The sequence below is a fragment of the Amblyomma americanum genome, chromosome 1 (assembly GCF_052857255.1).
Source record: "Amblyomma americanum isolate KBUSLIRL-KWMA chromosome 1, ASM5285725v1, whole genome shotgun sequence".
NCBI lineage: Eukaryota > Metazoa > Arthropoda > Arachnida > Ixodida > Ixodidae > Amblyomma > Amblyomma americanum.
This window is the reverse complement of record NC_135497.1, coordinates 393,318,238-393,336,952: the sequence shown is the minus strand read 5'-3', so window position 1 is coordinate 393,336,952 and position 18,715 is coordinate 393,318,238. Positions and strand designations below refer to the sequence as shown.

At 45.0% G+C, this 18,715-nt stretch overlaps 1 protein-coding gene across 3 annotated transcripts in view; it reads left to right on the top strand.

The window, feature by feature from the left end:
- The first annotated feature begins 4,715 nt into the window (after nt 1-4,715).
- Nucleotides 4,716-18,715, top strand: part of LOC144115722 (growth hormone-inducible transmembrane protein-like) — a 36,174-nt gene continuing 22,174 nt past the window's right edge. The window contains exons 1-6 of one of the 3 annotated variants that reach the window (XM_077650201.1): nt 4,716-4,812; nt 6,479-6,522; nt 6,960-7,205; nt 7,813-7,924; nt 12,815-12,956; nt 14,374-14,671. In XM_077650201.1, the coding sequence (XP_077506327.1) occupies nt 6,992-7,205; nt 7,813-7,924; nt 12,815-12,956; nt 14,374-14,671 (766 nt within the window). In that variant the 5' untranslated portion in view covers nt 4,716-4,812; nt 6,479-6,522; nt 6,960-6,991. Of the gene's footprint in view, nt 4,977-6,478; nt 6,523-6,959; nt 7,206-7,812; nt 7,925-12,814; nt 12,957-14,373; nt 14,672-18,715 lie in introns of all 3 variants that reach the window. The other 2 variants (XM_077650200.1, XM_077650199.1) reach the window with 2 other exon arrangements.

The following is an 18,715-nucleotide window of genomic DNA, read 5'->3' as shown; positions in this document are numbered from 1 at the left end:
ATGGATGGATGGATGGATGGATGGATGGATGGATGGATGGGATGGACGGACGGACGGACGGACGGACGGACGGACGGACGGACGGACGGACGGATGGATGGATGGATAGATGGATGGATGGATGGATGGATGGATGGATGGATGGATGGATGGATGGATGGATGGATGGATGGATGGATGGATGGATGGATGGATGGATGGATGGATGGATGGATGGATGGATGGATGGATGGATGGATGGATACGGCTGAACCCTTTAAATCGGGCGGTGGCTCAAGCCACCTAGCCATGCCTTGTGAAATTTTACTCCTGTCTTGCTTTTAGCCACCAATCGTATAACCTTCGCTTGGTTACTTCTAACCTCTTAAAATCCACTTTCCCTTCACTATCCCTAAACCCCAATGCCTTGGGTAAGTCAGCCCCGCTGTTTTCCACTGTAGAGTGAAGCCCTTTACAGAAAAGTATCAAGTGTTCAGCCGTTTCCTGCTCCTCTCCGCACACAATGCATAAAGTGTCTATCTCATGTTACCTGACTCTATACGTCTTAGTCCGCAAAACTCCAGTCCTGGCCTCAAACAACAAAGAGCTTCCCCTACAATTATCATAGATATTTTCTTTGACAATTTCCTGTTTAAAGGTCCGGTATGTTGCCAGTGCCGATTTCGTCAGCATCCCTGTTTTCCACAGAGCTCTCTCTGTTTCTTTAACCTTTTTCTTAACCGATAATTGCTGATTTGCCCCCTTACTGCTGTCCAGATATTTGCTTGTCAATTTTCTAGTTCGCTTTCTCCATTTCGTGTCAACATTCCTTATATACAGGTATCTAAAAACTTTCCTAGCCCACTGCTTTTCCTCCATTTTTCTCAATCGTTCCTCAAATGCTATCTTACTGCTAGCCTCTCTGCTCTCGAAAGACGCCCATCCCATATCACCCTGTACCCCCTGATCTGGTGTATTGCCATGTACAAGCTAACCTCCCTACTCCCCGTTGTTTAATTTCTAGCCTTGCTTGAACATTTGGCCTTATACACAGGACCGCATTACCGAAGGTCAGGCTAGGGACCATCACCCCTTTCTAGATCCCTCTTACCACTTCATACCTATTGTAATTCCACAGTGCCCTATTTTTCATGACAGCTGCATTCCTACTAGCTTTATTCATTACATATTTTTCATGCTCTGTCAGATACTCAGAACTGTTATTTATCCGCACCCGAAGATATTTGTACTCATTCACTACATTTAGCACGAACTCCTGTATTCTATGCTCGCCGCCCTCTTCATTAAATATCATGACTGCAGATTTTTCCGTACTCCCAGTCGGCACTCCCATTCGGCAGCGCCCCTATGCGGCCGCCGCGGGTAGTCATTAGTGCCTAGTGTGCACAGCGCACGCGTTTTTAACGGGAGAGCGAGGCCCCCGCCGCGATGACTGCGCGGAGAGGCCGCAAGGGGCGCTGCCGGTCGAGTGGGTGCGCTTGTCGTCGGCTGTCGCGCCGATGCCGCAGCCTCGCGCGACTGCTTAGGGCGTGTAAAATCAATGTTTGACAGGCATCATTTCTTAGATTGTGAAGCTGGAAGACGCTAAACGTGAGCAAAAACGTCCTGAGATGTTAAAGGCTAAGAGGTAGTGCAAAGAGAGGACGTGTTTTGTTCCGTTCTGTCGAAGCGGTTATCGGTCTAACGAAGAAAAGGTGTCTGTTCTCTGCACCGGCGGACCCAGCACGGCTTGCTGAATGGGAAAATAAGATCAAGAGGGCAGACAGAAGGCTGACACCGAAGGCTGTCGTGTGCGAAAAACATTTTGAGAACGAATGTATCGAAAGATCTTTTAAGATTACGGTGAACAGCGTCATGTACGAACCCGCCCGAGAGAAGCCACGCCTGAAGCCCGATGCTGTCCCTACAGTATTTGAAAATTACCCAGCTCATCTTGTGCCTAAAAGGACGGTGAAAAGGAAGGTGCGAAACATTTGCGACCAAGGACCGGCACCTAAACAACGGAAGCGAAATGTCGAGCTGGTGGATCCCGAGTTGTGTTCTGCAGTCGACGGCGATGATACGTGGGTTAATTGGCTCTCATTGCGTCTCTCGTGGAGGCGCATCGGAGGAACTCCAGAAGCCTTCCGATTCCGAGCATACAGACATTGCTACAGGACCGGTGTGTGATAGTCAAGCGATACTGCAGATGAAAAATTCCTAGAAATTTTTTTACATTACCTAGACGCATGGCAGCGGCATGCAGAACCAGCTAACGAAGCGATAGTGCAGATGAAAAATTCCTAGAAAATTTGTTACAATGCCTAGACGCATGGCAGCGGCATGCAGAACCAGCTGGGGGCGGATTTCTTACTGAAAACACGGCTTGTGGACTAAGGGTTACGATAAGAAGTACATTAGACTTGCTATCTTACCTTAATTCCACTGTAGGATACAACCACTTGTTCACATCGCGTTTGAGTCAGGACAAACTGTAAAACGTTTTCGGCATTATAAAGCAGTCGTCCGGTTGTAACGACCACCCTACCGTGTCAAAGTTTCTGGTGACTGTTAACTTAATGCCGTTTTATAACCTGGAAAAACTACTGAGAGGTACGAGCTGCTCACCAGATGTTATCAAAGCACTCTTGAGTGAAGCACCTGTATCACAGTCTAGCACCAAGGCAGCGCCACTTTTGAACATTATTGATGATTTATTTGACTGTGGAAATGTTGATGAAGTCGAGCAGGCAATTGATAGTGTTCTGTTCAGAAATGACCATGCCGGGTACGTAGAAAGGAAAAGTAACGCTGCCTTGATCTACTATGCTGCTGCATATGTGGCGAGGAAGACAATCGGAAAAAACGCATGCCCGCAGTGTGCATCTTGCCTTTGTGTGACACCAAATGACGCAAACATGCATGAGAGTTCTCACTTCACGGCTCATTTTGACAACGGTGGGCTTGTTTACCCTAGTTCCGCCCTGTCCACTGCAGTCAAGCTAATCGAGGGCGAATTCACCGCCTTCTTCAGCAGAAATGTTCTGCATGAAGAGAGTTTGCTAGATTTCTCCAAGTGCTTACGTTCATTCTCACTGTCGCAGCTTGGCTGCTCTAGCCATGAGAGGGAAAATGTGTCCGAAGTGGTCAAGTTTTGGTCTTGTTAGTGTTCAGAATTTTTGTTAAGAACCTGAACAAGGAAAGAGAAGGTCAAAGGCAGCGACAAAAACTCCTTAAGTTGCGCCAGTGCCAGTAGCGTGAAGTATGAATAATTCTACTTTGTCGTCTTTATGTAGCACTTGATTTGTTATATAATACTGTACACTGTTGTGTGAATAAATTACGTACTTTATGTTTCATGTGTGCCGTAAATGGAGGCGACCAGATTTTTGTTTTCATATTTTTATGTTTTCAGATATCCGTAGATCTCATGCACGTAATTGCCAGTGGCTCGACTCGATCCGACGGAGTGCTTAAACAGTGGTATAAAATACAACTTTTTTAGAAGCTTGTTTATTCTGGATGGAAATAAGAAACAGGTTGAATTGGTGGCATGCTTTGGGCATGTCAGTCTTTACGTGCGGCATCGAGCTTCAGTTCTCAACATCTCGCTATCCGGTAAGTGGGCTAGTTGAATTATAAGGAAGCTGTTGAGATCGGTGGTTATTATAAATCGTGGTCGTAATATTCTGGGTTAGGCGCTTCATGAGAAAGAAATAAGAAAATGCTTGTTTTTAATGTTCTGCATTGTGAAGCACAGCGGTTCCAAGATTTTTAACGGAAATATTATTACCTTAATGTATGTCACTATAGTAGTTTTTTTAAAGCAATGCAAGTTTTGTGCATTTCTTAAATTCTCTGATTGGGGAAGTTTATATTAAGTTCATTATTCGCCTTCAACAAAATCAGTCCTTTAAAGTCATTTCCAAATATCAGCGTGTATTTTAAATTAATCGAGGGTGGCTTTTTAAATTTAACTGCCATAATGTTCTCGATTTCAACGTTTTAATTTCCAGTGCAATGAACATATCGCACGTTCCTTCAGCTAGTGTGCAGTTTATTGCTTAACCTTATTGTCATTCTTTATTTTCACTTCAATATGGTCAAATGAAGGCTATGTGGGAAGGGGTTTAAGTCTTTCTGAAATAATTTCGCTCTCGAGAGCTTAGTAAATAAAAAAAACGGTTGCATGGTTAGTATCGTGTTTTTTGCGGGCGAAAGCAAACTGCTAGAATACGTCAACAAATTGATCTATATTTGGTACTGCAAAATGTGCGCACTGTGAACGAGCTCACGTATATTACGTATTACGCGTAGTTACATTACGAAATATTTTTTTAAAAAGGGTGCTCTAAATACAAAAAAAAATAGTTTGCTTCGCGCTCCTCCGAGCGCGCGTATCACGGCGCGAATTCAACGCAGATGCACCCACCCGCACAAAGCGCACCAAGCGGGCGCCGCCGGAAATCATCGACATCGGGCACTTTCGTTACAGTGTACTACTTTCGTGCGGGATCTGGATCTGGATGCGCATCTGGTGCATCAGTTCGGCTCCTTCCTTGCGCAGGATGTTAGTAAATTGCTTGAATAGTTCTTTCTTATATTTTCCTCTGCTAGCAGGAAATTCTCTTAACTGATTAACATCTAGACTTAACGCCTTTGTTTGAATCTTTAATTTAACTCTTCTTTCTCAACTTGTTTTACATTTTCAATACACTAGATCTTTTTATAGAGGGCGCTGACTATTTTATTAACTCAAGCAATGAAAACGCTTCTCATTTACTCTACTGGCTGCATGGCTGCATCCACCGCATCGCCATAAGTAGTCGGCAGGTGAGCAGATAAGCTAAGTTGGTCTTGCTTTTCGCGAACTTTCGGTTCGCTTTGCTAGTGCGTAGCCTTGCCGAATTGCTCGTGTTTCGTCGCTTGCTCAGACTGTTATTGGTGAGAGCTCCGCCTCCTTGATGCTGTGAAAAGAGGTCCATTATCAATTTCCTGTGAGTTTCTTCTGCGTAACGAACGTGCCACCTGATCGTGGAAGCTGCGCCCCTTGCCTGGCTTCAGATTGCTCTCGAAACAAATTTTGTTTTTTTGCTTTCTTAGTACAGTTCTGTGCACTGGGATAGCTTTATTACTTCTTGTACCATTTCAGCTGTGTCTTTTTCTTGTCTGACGAGAATAGCGCCTGATGATTGTTATTGCGTCTTTGCATTGCGCCGTTAGTTGCATCATCTCACGCTTCTTTGGAGCTTGCCGTCTTGGAGAGAAACTTTACAAGAGGTTTTACACCTACTATCTCTGAACAGATTTACACAGGAGCATGCGACGGAGGAGGGCGCCAGCATGAAAAAGTTGCCGCAAACGACTCTCCATCTTTCATGCTCAATTGTGGGTTCTGTGCTGCATGTAGAACTGTATTATTTGGCTCAGGTGTTCATGACTAGAGAAGTGAGCTCTTATACTTTCTTCCGAAGGTGCTTTAGAGCTCCTTTGAAAGACGCGTTTGTTGATGTGTTGTGACGTGCTAATTTATTGCTTACTAACAAAAGAGCCTGTGGAAATAGGGGCATAAGACAGGAACAGTGGGCAGCACTGCCCACTTTTGCAGCCTTATGCTCTTGTGCCTTTTTTGTGTGTTTCTGTTTGCACAACCCACTCATTCGTTTTGCAATCACGTACCAACTCACCCAGCTATCTGTTGATCCATAGCATCATGTAAGATCCTTTAATTGCGAAGAAAGCATGTAGATGACGGTGCCGGCAACAACAGGCACACCATTTGCATAACTAAGTGAACGGTGTTTCAGGTGCTGCAGCATGCTAGTGAAGTGTATCATAATGTGTAAGAAACAGTGCTACTTGTAGATAATTTACATGCAATAAAGTGTGTGAATATAGAGAAAGGTAACGTGGTAAGAAGGTGATGTGAAGTGAGGAAAAGTGTTTACAATGCAACAGAGTTGCTGTAAAAGGCATGTTGAAGACTTCACACTTGACCTCTCTGCAATTTCATCTAAAAAGATAAAGAAACTGGCATTTAACTTCAAATGTTGATTTAGCTGTAAAATGTCGTCAGATGTAAGGCCTTTCCATGCACAGTGTAATGAACTTATTATATGTTGATAATTAGTGCAACAACAGCTTCACTGAAGCAGTTGGAGGAGGAGGGGGGGGGGGGGGGTGTTATAAATGTTGCATCAGAAATTACATCTCATCTGAGGTTACCATCAGACCTTATACATTCATAGCTAGATAAACACCTTGGTGCTGTGCCAACATTGCAAGCTTGAGAATTGTGCTTAGGTGGTCACTAGCATTAGAATTTGAGCGTAATATTTTTTAAAGTTTACAGATTTTAGTTTCAGAACTATGAGAGACATGTCTGTGTGGTCTGTGCAGGTGGATTGTACAGCAAGGCGGTCATTATATACCTGATATGGCCGAATAATTAGATGATCAATGAACTAAAGTTAACTAATCAATTTTTATTTTTGTTTAGGGGCCAAGGTTCTGTTGTGAAATTGAAAGCCATCAACATCACAGGTAAGCCATGTTTTGAAATTTTTAAAATCGGAAATGTAGTTTGAAATATCGCAACGTCAAAAATACGCATTTGAAAGCTTGTTGAGGTAGCTTTCTGGCATTGCATGTGTATAAATTGCATTTGCTTGCATTTTTTATTTTTTATATCTGATTGGCATTACTTTGGGTTATAACTATACAGGTATTGCTCTAGCATTGGTGTGACACTCCACATTTGGCTTGCATAGTCCAAAGGGAGCATTTTTGGCCCTTCTGGGCTCTAAAATGAGTTCACAATTGATCGACTTTACTTTGCCTATAGCATCATGAAAATGGTGGTTTTTTGGGTGGTAATAATTATGAGGAACACGTCTAAACTATTGTGACAGGTTAGCTCTAGTGCACAGTGTCACCAAGTGTTCAGTGTTCAGTGAATCGCCCGACTTGTTTTACTGCAGGCAGGCATTAGCTGCAGCATCAAACAGCGACCATGCTGGTGATGTGGAAGTGCTGCCTTTCGCCGGCAGCCGCACGGGCATCTGCAAAGGCCTTTGCATCAGGGCCAACATCCTCCATTCGATGGCCAACACTGACACAGAAGACGGTGAACATGTCGACCCGGACACGGTCGGCTCGCTTCCAAGCCGCCACAGCCAAGCGGCGTACCCTGCGTGAAATTTTCATGGCCCCTGCTGGCGAATCAGGTGGGTCACTGCTTGCTGTTGTGGAGATGCAGACCTCGTTGAGTGCTGGCATTGAATGCTAAGATGCAAACCCTCTCTGCTGTTAAATGGGGCGCCCAGAGCAAAAGATTTGTTTTTAAAGAAGCACCTGCTGTTCTCTGTAAAAGGCTTGCGTTGCTTACATGTTGTCTTTTGCTGAAAGAAATGAAAATGGTGAAAGAAAGAGTATTCTGGCTCAGCTCAGTGCGCTGGTATGTTCATGTGTTCTAAAAGCAGTTGAGCAAAACTGTGTTGCTGATTACAAACATGCAGGAAAGCTTGGAAAGAATCACCTGGAATGTTGAACTTGCTTGTATCTTGTGTTTAAAATTCTGAAACTGCTCGACAAAATGCTAAGTATTTTCAAGACAGTAGTGGCCTACCTGTTTGTTCTGGGAACTTTTTAGTAGAAGGTGAATGCGGGAATGCGCTAGGGGTTAGTTATGGTGTGCTCTCTCATGGTCTTTTTTTGTGTGCCAGCACTCGGTGTTGGCTGGATGGTATGTTGCTTTCTAGTCTTTATCTTTACTCGTCCTTGGATGGCGCATTCCACTGACATAAATCACTGGCTTTTTTTTTTTTTCTGCAGCATTTACTGTGGGGAAAGGTGTTTTGGCAGGAGCATCGGCCTTTGGTCTAGGAGCCCTGTGCTACTATGGGCTTGGCATGTCCAGTGAGGCAGGGGCCTATGAGAAGTCCATGTGAGTATTTGTTGGGGTGGAGTCAAAACTGATACTCAGCCGCATCTTGTTACTGCTGCTGTGCTGTCTGGTATGACTAAGGACCCTAACTTTCCGCAGCAGAAAATTTCAAATGCCGCAAATTGAGAACACAGAATCTGCGATATTCCACGGGATACTTTAAAAAAATTGCTCTCTTTCTATCTAATATATCTCACATACTCCAAATGCACCTTAATTAACCCTGAAGGTGGCTGTTGTAATTTAACGTCAGGTAGTGCTTGGTATTCTGGTATTCTCTTAATTTAGAGATTGGCACTTGTTTGATACAATGCCCCCATACCAAATGAATGATCTAATAGTGCCTTGGTGCGGAATCATGCACTTGCTGTCGTTGTGACTATGGCTGCAAATGGGACAGAACCCTACAAAAGTTTGGCATCCAATTTATGCTCACTTTCATTCTTGGACAGCCCAATACCTTAAAGGGACTATGCAACGAATAAAAAGTCACTGGTAAATGTTTTCAATGCTTAGAAATGATGCTAAGGAGCATTCACACCAAGTATGAGACTTCAGAACTGAGCCGACAATTTATTATGAACTTTTAAAAACCGTGTTTTTCAAAATTCGCGGGCCGATTGGTGTACTCGTAGTGACCGATTTTGGAACTAAAATCGTGGAACAAAGACGTCACTGTACCATGACGTCGCCAGGCCACCACACGCTCTCATTCGCCTGAGCCACGGCAGCCACGACGTCACGGACACACTTCCAGTAGCCGTGAAAATCGTCTGCTTGTGCCGCCGCACGAGCCTCTCGGGCAAGCGCGAGCCAGGGCATTGCCTTCGCGCATATGGTTTCAATTTTCCTCTGCCGCTTCCTTCTGTCGGGAGTTCCGGAGCCACTCGCACGGCTCTTCGTGGGCACACATAGGACTCGATGCCCATCACGGCGGTAAGAGCGAGCAGTCACACCTCGAGGTCCGGGCTTATTACTGCTAATTACCACAGACGACAAGCAAGGAAACCCGACGCGCGCCGCAATCCAGGAAGGAGAAGAGACCGGAGAGATGCCGCCACGCCGCCGACGCTGCTGCTGGGGGGCTAGGAGCGACTACCGGAAGCTGCAAAATAAACGTCAGCGGATGACGTATTCATGGGCGGGGCCCAGTCCCAGAGCTGTTTTCTTTATTTTTTTCTGGTGCTCCTCGTGTACGAGTTGAGGGGGAAGAGGAGCGTAATTTTTAATCGTCTATATCTTCGCTGTTGTTGATGCTAGCTCAAAAATTCTTGCACTGGGGTGACGAGTGATCGAATGCCTATCTCTCGTCTGCTTTACGTAATCTCAATTAATTTATTGCATAGTCCCTTTAATAAAAGGAAGCCTCCAGAATGAATGTTGGGCCTTAGTTTAGGCTAAAAACGTTTTTTTTGCTGCTAATAGTCATCTTTGCTTTCAAAAGCACAATGCCACCACACTGCTGCAATGCTTGTCAAATGGAAGCATGTCATTAAAGCATCAGCAGAACTTAGTTCATTACCAAAATCTTGCTTTCAAGAGAATTCAAATAAATACTGGCACAAATATAACAAATTTTTTTCCTCAAATCATCTGCTTCAGAACACGTTATTTTGGAACCAAAGTAAAAATTTTTTTTTTTTTCGTGCATATGCAAGATAGCTAAAGCAGCTTTCGCCACCAGACTAGCAATCTGCTAGGAGAATCCAGATTTTCAAAGACCTTGTTGCCGAGCACGCAGCACGCAAGTGCTAAGGAGAATGTGGCTCTACACGTTAGAAGAGCAATACTTGTTGTTGGGCTAGTTGATTAGGATCTATGCTTGCAGTGCACTAAGGACGAGGCACGAAAACAAGCGCCTCGTCCCGTCGTACTTCTTGTTCTTGCGCCTTGTCCTTGGTATGCTGCTAGCATGGACGTTAGAAGAAGGTGGCGTGAGCCATTAAAAAGGAGGAGGCACTGAAAGAGCCTAGTGGAGTAGGTGAAAGAACAGTGAACGGGCATAAGACTGGGTGGCACAAAGCACCCAGTAGTGGCTGTGGGTATTACTGCATTGGAGGCTTTGCTGCTGTCTATGTGTAGCACACATCTAAAGTGTTACCTTATTAACTACACCGAAGTATCTGCTACTTCCGTATCTTACCTGCCATTCCTGTTTTTGTGTGTGTGCGTGTGCGTGCGTGCGTGCTAGGCTACGGCTGGCCTGTGCAGTTTTTGAGACTGGGTTATAATCGCAACAACATTTCTCTGAAAATTTTTATGAAGTCTCAAACTTGCCCATCACATTTTAGTCATGCAAATCCTGTAAATTAGACATTTTCTCATACAGCAGCTGTTTCTACTGACATTCGTAACAACAGTAATAAAAATAAGAGAATGTGGCTGCTAACACACAATTCCACAAAAAAAATGCTCAAATCCACAATTTTTTTCGTGATCACAGAATCTTGGGAAACTAGGGGCCTCAGGTATGGCAGCTTTTCTGCACAATATGAAATGACGGAAACCTTATCGCTAAGAGTGGGTTTGCCTTGTTGTTGTTTAGTTTGCTTGGAACTTCTGTGGATTTTCGGGTGCACATCGCTCAACTCTGTCGAATTTCTGTAAGATGTATCACTTGTGTACTGTGCTGGCGTGAAACGTCCATTTGCTAGTGTTCTTAACGCTGTTACCTGCAGTTTTTACATTAATGATTTTGGTTGGCATGTCATTAAAGGGCCTCTGCAATATTTTTCGAACATTGTAAACACATGCACCCAGTAATTAGATTGTACTGTTGTGAACGTCTCAGCCAAATATGTTTCACCTCCACGCGCAACAGAGAAAGCAGAATCGTGCTTGTAAGTTTGCTTGTGCTTTCCTCCACCTTTTTGAAACCCTCACCCTTTTTGTAACTCTCAAAATCTTTACTATATCAGTTGTTGGTGATGGCATGGCTCTGACTTTGCTGCCTGGCTGCTTACTAAGCACGAAGTGTTGATTTGTAAAACAAACACTCAGAAATACCTGAAATCCTGCTCTTATTGTTCCTTTATGTGATAATTTGTATTTTCAGCTATCATATGTTATTATGGTTACGACATCGTTTAAGTCTTGTGGAAGTACCGCATTTACTCGAATACAGCATGGCTACAAAAATAAAGCTAGTTTGATTCCTTGTGAAAACCAAAGCTTTCCATGATCACAACGTCGTCTTCTGTGGCTTCAGCGTTATTTAAGAGGTAGTAGCTAAGCGCGCTACAAAGTCAAGCGCGGCAGAACCGCCTACACAGTGCCGCCATGCCTCCGCTTCTTGCTGCTGCTTCCCCATGCTTCGCGCTGCCGTGCTACAAACGCACGCCCTTTTCTTCCCGTTTCTACTCCTCACTGCACTTTTACTGGCTTTCCTTTCTCAGCGAACCGCGCCGCCTTCTTTCTGCGTTCATAGCCAGCTTTACTTATTCCGTGCGCGCCACGGGCTTTGCCTCGCAGCCTCTAGAGCTTCGAAAAGTTGGCTGCTTCTCGCGGCTCTCGAGCCTAGTGGTGAAGCCACCTCAAAGAGCGCATTCAGTATCTTCTTGTCTAGCGATCCTTGACTTCGCGTGTGCCACGATGTTATCATTCTGCGGGAAGTACATCGCCACAGTCAGACACTCTTTGCTATTGCAGTTTCCTTGAAAAATGTCTTTACTATAACGGAAAAAAAGTGTACAGTCGTCTTTGGATGGTGAAATGGGACCGCAGCTTCGCTTCACTCTATCCGAGTTTTTACTTTGACCAAGTTTACTATAGCAGGGTTCTACTGTATTCGTCAGATACTTTCAGGTGTGACATGAGCATCTTGCAGCGACTACAGTGAAGCAGAATCCAAAATAATGAGCAGACGAAGTATGGATGTGTAACGTAAGCAGCCGAGCCACTCACGTGTACTGCTACTGAGAGCAGCTTCCTCACGAGGTAGATGAAAAAATTAAAAACAGACGTCATGATCACATCACTCCAAATTGTCAAAGTTAATCCAAAGCCCTCCCATTCTAAGCGTTACAGTGGTATAAACACAGTTTTCAGCTCTCGGTGTTTTCACCTTGAGATTTCTGCAGGCATAGTATTGGTGAAAATGAACTCCAGAAGCCAGAGTGCAGTGTAAAAATTATATTTACTCGAATGTAACGTGACCCTGATTGTAATGCGAGATTCGATTTCCATGTACAAAACAAGAAAAAAGTACATGAATCAAATGCAGGGAACTAGGCTGCGGTGTGCGGAAAGTTGGGTAGAAGTTGTATAGTCGGGAAAGTCGGGTAGTGACTTTCCTGTTGCTCGTTCTCATAGGAAGGCCACGTAAATACGCGATAATGTGCCTTTGTTGCCAGACGATATTCTATTATAAAATGAGGGGTGACTTTGCACTTCTATTTTGGATAAAATAACTTCATTACATTCGAGTAAATGCAGTAATTATGAGCCATTTTTTTAATCATCAGTTTCAGTTTTGATGGCTTTTCTATGACGTCACATTCAAGCTGCTACAGTGTCTGTCGTCACTTGGGCTATATTGAAGTTCATATTAAATTACGTTTGACTTGGTGCTTATGATTGAAATTGCGTGTCTGTAACCCTTGCACGAAAGTTTCTGAATCACATTCACAAAAGATCAGTGTTTCTGGCTTCTGCCATCAGTTAATGCTATTCTTGTGTGTATTTTACTCTGGCCTTGCACATTTTTGTCAGGCCTCTTATTTTAATTGCAAGTCCTGTTCACAGACTAGAGAAACTACATCTTGTGGGACCTCGGAGCATATGAGCCTCTGAGCTGCCACTTTTCTTTCTGCTCCGTACTGCATGCCCCCATTCTGTTCACTTTTTAAGGCTTGCTGATGAGTCTGGCTTGCAAAAAAAAATAAATTGCAGGGTATGGCCCGAATATGTGCGACAGAGAGTGCGCGACACCTACACCTACTTCGGAGGCAGCATTGTGATCACAGCAGCCTCTGCACTGGCCGTCAGCCGACATCCCGCCATGCTCAACTTGGTGATGCGCAACTCGTGGCTGGTAAGTGTGTCTGCTCTGCAGTAGTGCAGGTCAGGCAGTTTTTCTTCATTTCTCTCCTCAGCCCTCTTATACCAACTGTTTTAGTGTGTCAGCAGGGCAGTCAGTGGCCTTGTTAGGCTGTGCTTGGCCACTGGCCATGAATAATCATCGCTGGTAGTGCCACTTCTAGCACTTCCTGGTGGTTGAAGTATATTGGCTGTAAACATGGGGAAATAAATCTGTTGGTAGTAGGCAGGTTAGTTCCTCTCAATATCAAATTTCCATACTAGACCCATGAGTGAGAGTATTGCTCTCATTATTATTGCTGCTTGCCATGCAAACTTGGAAGAATGTACTGTTGATGCTTTCAAGGCTGTAGGTAATTGGAGCAAAACATACTGGGTACATTCTGCATGACATGGAATGTGCCATCTGAAATGTCCCACTCTTATGTAGCTAGGTATGCCAGGCAGGCAGGTACCTGAATCACAGGGTACAGGAACGTCAGAAACTGGTCAAAAACAAGTGCAGTGGCAGCCTTTTCCTGGGTCCCATTCCCACAGTGTTAGCATACTTGACGTGCAGTAATCGAGAGGGTTGTGACCTCCTGCTGGTAATTCAAACAACCCAAACAATCGCACAGTACAGCAGTGATGACGGCACTACACAACTCCTCATTGGTCTACAGCATCGTGACATTGCACGGAGCTGAAATTGATTAAAACATTAGATAAACTATGATTGTAAGTACATAACTACGCTGCAAAGAAGATTGGTGTGAGATGGGAATCGAACCCAGGACCCTTGAGTTGCGAGTCAGACATGGTACTCCAAGTCCATTGAGGCATGTTCGAAGGACTCTGTTGTTAAAGGGAGGCCTTGTGTAGTTTCTGCTCCTTGGTCATGGCTGCATAGGGCGTTGGTGGCATGCTAGCTGCACATGGCAGCGCCAATAAGAGCGCGTGGACAGGTTCTGCTACTCATTCGCAGAAACCACAAAAAGAAAAAGGAAATAAATAAAAGTTAATTAAGTAAAGAGGGTCCAAGACTGATGTGTGCCCGTAGCAAAATGGTGCATGTCGAGTTGCGTAGAGGGCCGCTAAGGGTTTACTTAGGAGTGCCCAAAGTTTATATCCTGTTGCAGTAAGAACTGATTATCTTGTAAATATGTACAGTGAATTATTCGTAGGTCAATGAACTTCTTTACTTAACATTTATGGTTATGTTTTGATCTTTCTTGGTGCTGTGTTATCGTTTTTCTCTTTGTAGCCTTTGCTAGCTGCCTATATATTTCGGAATCATGCTTCAGTGAATTTCATCTGGAATTATTGTCATGTTTATGCCAAAATACTGTGGTCTGTCTTATCTGTCTCACGCTGCCTTCTTTATACAAGTTCTGCATGACGATGACTGTTTCTTTTTTGCCTTGACTGCGCAGGCCATAGGAGCCAGCTTTGCAGCCATGATTGGAACAGGCATGGTTGCCCGGTCGCTGCCATACAGGGAAGGGCTGGGCGCCAAGCAGGCTGCCTGGGCCCTGCACTGCGGGGTCATGGGTGCCCTCGTGGCCCCGCTTTGCCTGCTGGGTGGACCTATACTGACACGCGCTGCCTGCTACACTGCTGGCGTGGTCTCTGGTCTGTCCACCGTGGCTGCTTGTGCCCCAAGCGAGAAGTTCCTCAACATGGGTGGCCCCCTCGCTATTGGACTGGGATTTGTCTTTGCTTCTTCCCTGGGTGAGTACCCGTCGTGGCTCTTACATAAGGTCCTTTGTTTTCAGGTTTTATTTTTTTTTCCAAAATGGGGGGGGGGGGGGGGGTAAAAATTGGGTGATGTTTTTTTAGCTTGAATTCAGGTAGAAATTCAGTTATTCAGCGAAAAGTTCCACAGTTCGGATTTTTTCAAATGAGCTATTGCAGCAAAAGACAAGTTGCTATAAGAGCTTTTTTTACGCCACAGCTGTTGTTAAAATGATGGCGTTAAGACATCTGATCTGTACCTGTGTTTTGGCCTTTCACTTCTAGAATATGCATTTCGAACTTGTCCTCAAACTGAGCCATGTCATGAATAATAAGTGTTAAAATAAGAGGTTTAAAGTCATCAGTCAGCTGAACGCACCTCACTGGCATAGGCACAAGATATCCACTCATTTTCGTGCAGCGTCTTCAGCCTTGTGCAGTAGTAAACTACGCTCTCTAAAGGTGCATTTTCAGGTAAAAATTGGGTAAAACCAGGTTTTTGCCCAAACACGAAGAACCCTACTCCAGCAGTGCACTCAGCAAATGCAGTGTCTTTCTCGTAGTGCATGAAAGCTTCCTTAGCTTTTTCATGTTTGGCTTTAAACTGTGACATACGGTGCATGAAGTTTGTTTCTTTAGTTATGTGGAATGGTGGTGTGTACTACAGGCAAAAGGGGTGAAACTGTGCACAGAAAGGGAAGAGCATTGTAAGTCAGTCGTACAGATTTCTGCTGTACTGGTACAAACTGATTTGTTTGTTTTTTTGTTTTTTTTTCTCCTTCACTGCGGTGTAATGGGGCCACTTTCTCCAGTGTTTTAGGTTAGCTACAGTTTTCAAACTTTCTATCAGTATTACACATTTCAGTAGTCGACTTCTGAGGTGATCAACCTGATGGTGGAGATCTACCAGGCTTTAGTCACCTCTGCCAGCAGAGCTTCCTTGTGTGCCATGATAATGTAGTGTCAGCATGGATTTGTTTTTATTTTGTAAATGTGAAAGCACGGTTGCTCGAGCTGCATAGAAAGAACACTGTACCGTCTTGTGTGCGAGGACATTCGCTATACAAACAGTCACATTTTTTGTGTGTGTGTGTGCATCTACTTTAGCACTTGCTTTTTCTTTCTAATTTCTGCCATGTACAATTGGTATTAATTGCTGCATGTGTTTCCAGGTCAGACTTCATATATATAAAAGGGTGTGCACAGGTTGAAAAGGTCTTATTTTTTTTATGTGGCACCAGGGATGCCGTCACTAAGGAATTCGATGCTTTGGGTCCTAAGTATTTGACCACAGTGCTGAAAACAAGGTCTGAGTTTTGGGTACAGTAACCTGGGCAACCTTGGGATCCATCAAAAGAAACCCTGCTTCTGATGTTCAGAATTTTTGAAGGTATGCAACAAACAAAGCTCATAGGAAGTTTACGGTACTTTTTTTTTGTACTTATGACAGATACGTTGTATCGCACATTAAAACTGCCAGCTGTGCAGTTTTGCACCAAGATCAGCTCACCAGGTGTTCTAGTCTGAAAGAATTCATGGGGCTAGCTCTGCCAGCGTCAAACTACTGTTAATATCGGTTTGGGATATTGTGGTTGATCTGCAAGTAGCTGGGAAGATGGTTAGTCATTTTGCAAACTTGTTTTTTCACATACAGGCAGGAAATGTGTAGTGCCCTTACCTGGCAACTAGTGCAAGTTTTAATGTAACTGGTAAGGGTTAACGTTAGACTCTGCCTTCTCGTGGGGAAGGCAGTTCATCCCTCAACTCTAATAAAAATTGGCCATCTCTAAAAAGCACTCTTTGTACTACTTTCAAAGTGAATGAGCATGATATTATCAGACTCATCCAACTGACTCAGTCCATGCAGGGGGCCGTCCGCAGCTTGCAGGCGTTGGTGAGTGGCAACACCATGGGTTCCCGAGCATCCGCAGGGACATCCCCGCAGGGGGATGATAGTGAACAGTGCATCACCACGGACCCGAGCACCCGCGCCTAGCCGTGCGTGGCATCGCCGTGTCCGGGGTGTGGGATGCCATTCTGTCGAAGGACGAATCCCAACATAAAACATAACAACTGTTTATTAGCGACGGCAGCGGACGAGCATACCCACTCTACGCTCGTCTCGGTAGCGGAAGGAAAACAGCCGCTCTTCCCAGCTGCGCAGCCTGTTTTTGTAGCTGCCGTTGGTGACGCGTGCCTCGGGTGACGCAGCGGTGGCACTGTGCTTTATCGGTAACACAGTCCAGCACATGCCGTGTTACGCTGGGCCAGATGATAACAAGGTGGAGTCTCTGCGGAAATGTGCGCAGAGTGTGTCGCCACAGGAGAAAAGGGGATCCTGGTGGTTGAGCCGATGCCAAGCGTTTGGACCTTTATGGCCCCCCGGCGGAGGCAACACACCACTTTGGCTCCAGCTTCCTGTAGACAGCGCCTCTGGCCTGACCCGACGGGGGGTAAATCGGCAGTTGCCTTTTCCTATCCTCCCTTCCATCTTTCACTTTCCTATCTCTTTCTCACAAGTCTCCTATATCCTACTCACTTTTTGGTTTTTCCTTTTTTTCCTTGCGGCGAGGGTTAACCTTGCGTGACCAACTACCCTGAGTTGCTCATATTTGGTTATAGTTGAGGTGTACAGCTGGCGTGGGCAGGACTTGCTTTCAGGTTCCTGTCGCGTCCCCTTGTTGGACGCCGTGGTGGGTGGCTAGCACCACGACCGAAAAACTAAACTTTTTATGGCTCCCCTCCCTTCAAAACCAGATCGCTCTCTCAAAAGAGGGCGGAACGAGGCAGATAACTTTTTTCAGAAAAGAAAAGTAACTTTCCCCAAATTCCATGTTGTCCATAGTGAAACAGAGGATAAAAAAGTAAGACTCATATCAACATTCCAAGTCTCAAAATGCTTGACGGATGCCTTGGGCATTGGCTATAAAGTGTTAAAAATGGCTAGCGGCGATTTACCTCTCGAAGTGTGCAACAGCATACAACACACAAAATTTGCAACCATCGTATCCATCGGGGACATCAATGTCTCTGGCACTCCACACCGGTCTCCAAGTACTGTGCGAGGCGTTAAGTCTGAAATTGATTTTGTCCGCCTTTCTGAGAAAGAAATGCTTGAAGGGCTTTCTGACCAAGATGTAACTGATGTACACCGGATCGAAATAAGGAAGGATAACAAGGAAATAGACATCAAACACATGATCCTGACCTTCAACACCAGCACATTGCCCGAAACCATTGAAGTTGGATACCTGAAAATCAATGTTCGACCATATGTACCCAATCCTCGCTGATGTTTCAATTGCCAGAGGTTCAGCCACGGCTCACAGAGTTGCCGCGGTCGCAAAACTTGCGCTAAATGTGCTTCAAAGGATCACTCTTCTGATGACTGCGACGACGCCCCACGCTGCGCAGACTGTGAAGGAGACCATGCTGCATATTCCAGGGCGTGTCCGTCCTGGAAGAAAGAAAAAGAAATAATCACGCTCAAAACTACTGAAAACATTTCTTTCAAAGAAGCAAAAAGGCGATGCACACAAACAAGCACATTCTCCTTCACTGCAAAAACAAACTTCGCCGATGTGGCGCGTGGGCGCGGCACACCACACAAGGCTTCAGTACCGGCCCAGGCCACTTGCAGTGAGCCTGTGGCGGGGCCATCCGCACCCCCAGGTGGAGTAGGTAACACTACTCCAGCAACCCCAAAGGAGGCCTCGTAGACCCCCGAGTCAGTGGCCCTCAAGACCTCCTCCCACAGGTCGAGGTCTAACTATAACGTCCACGTGCTCCTCTGGAGAGGTGATGGATACGGCCCAGGGCAGCCCTGTGCTGTCCACATCGGGTGGTTGGCGGAGCTCTCTGGATCGGTAAAAAAAAGACAGGCTCCGAGTTATGGGGCCATAAACAATTTGATCTAGTTTTTCACTCCATAGAGACACAAAATTAATATGGCCTTCATAATTCAATGCAACTGTTGAGGACTTCTGAACAACTACAGAGGCATAAAAGATATCCTTGGAGCACACGCTCTTGTCGCTTTAT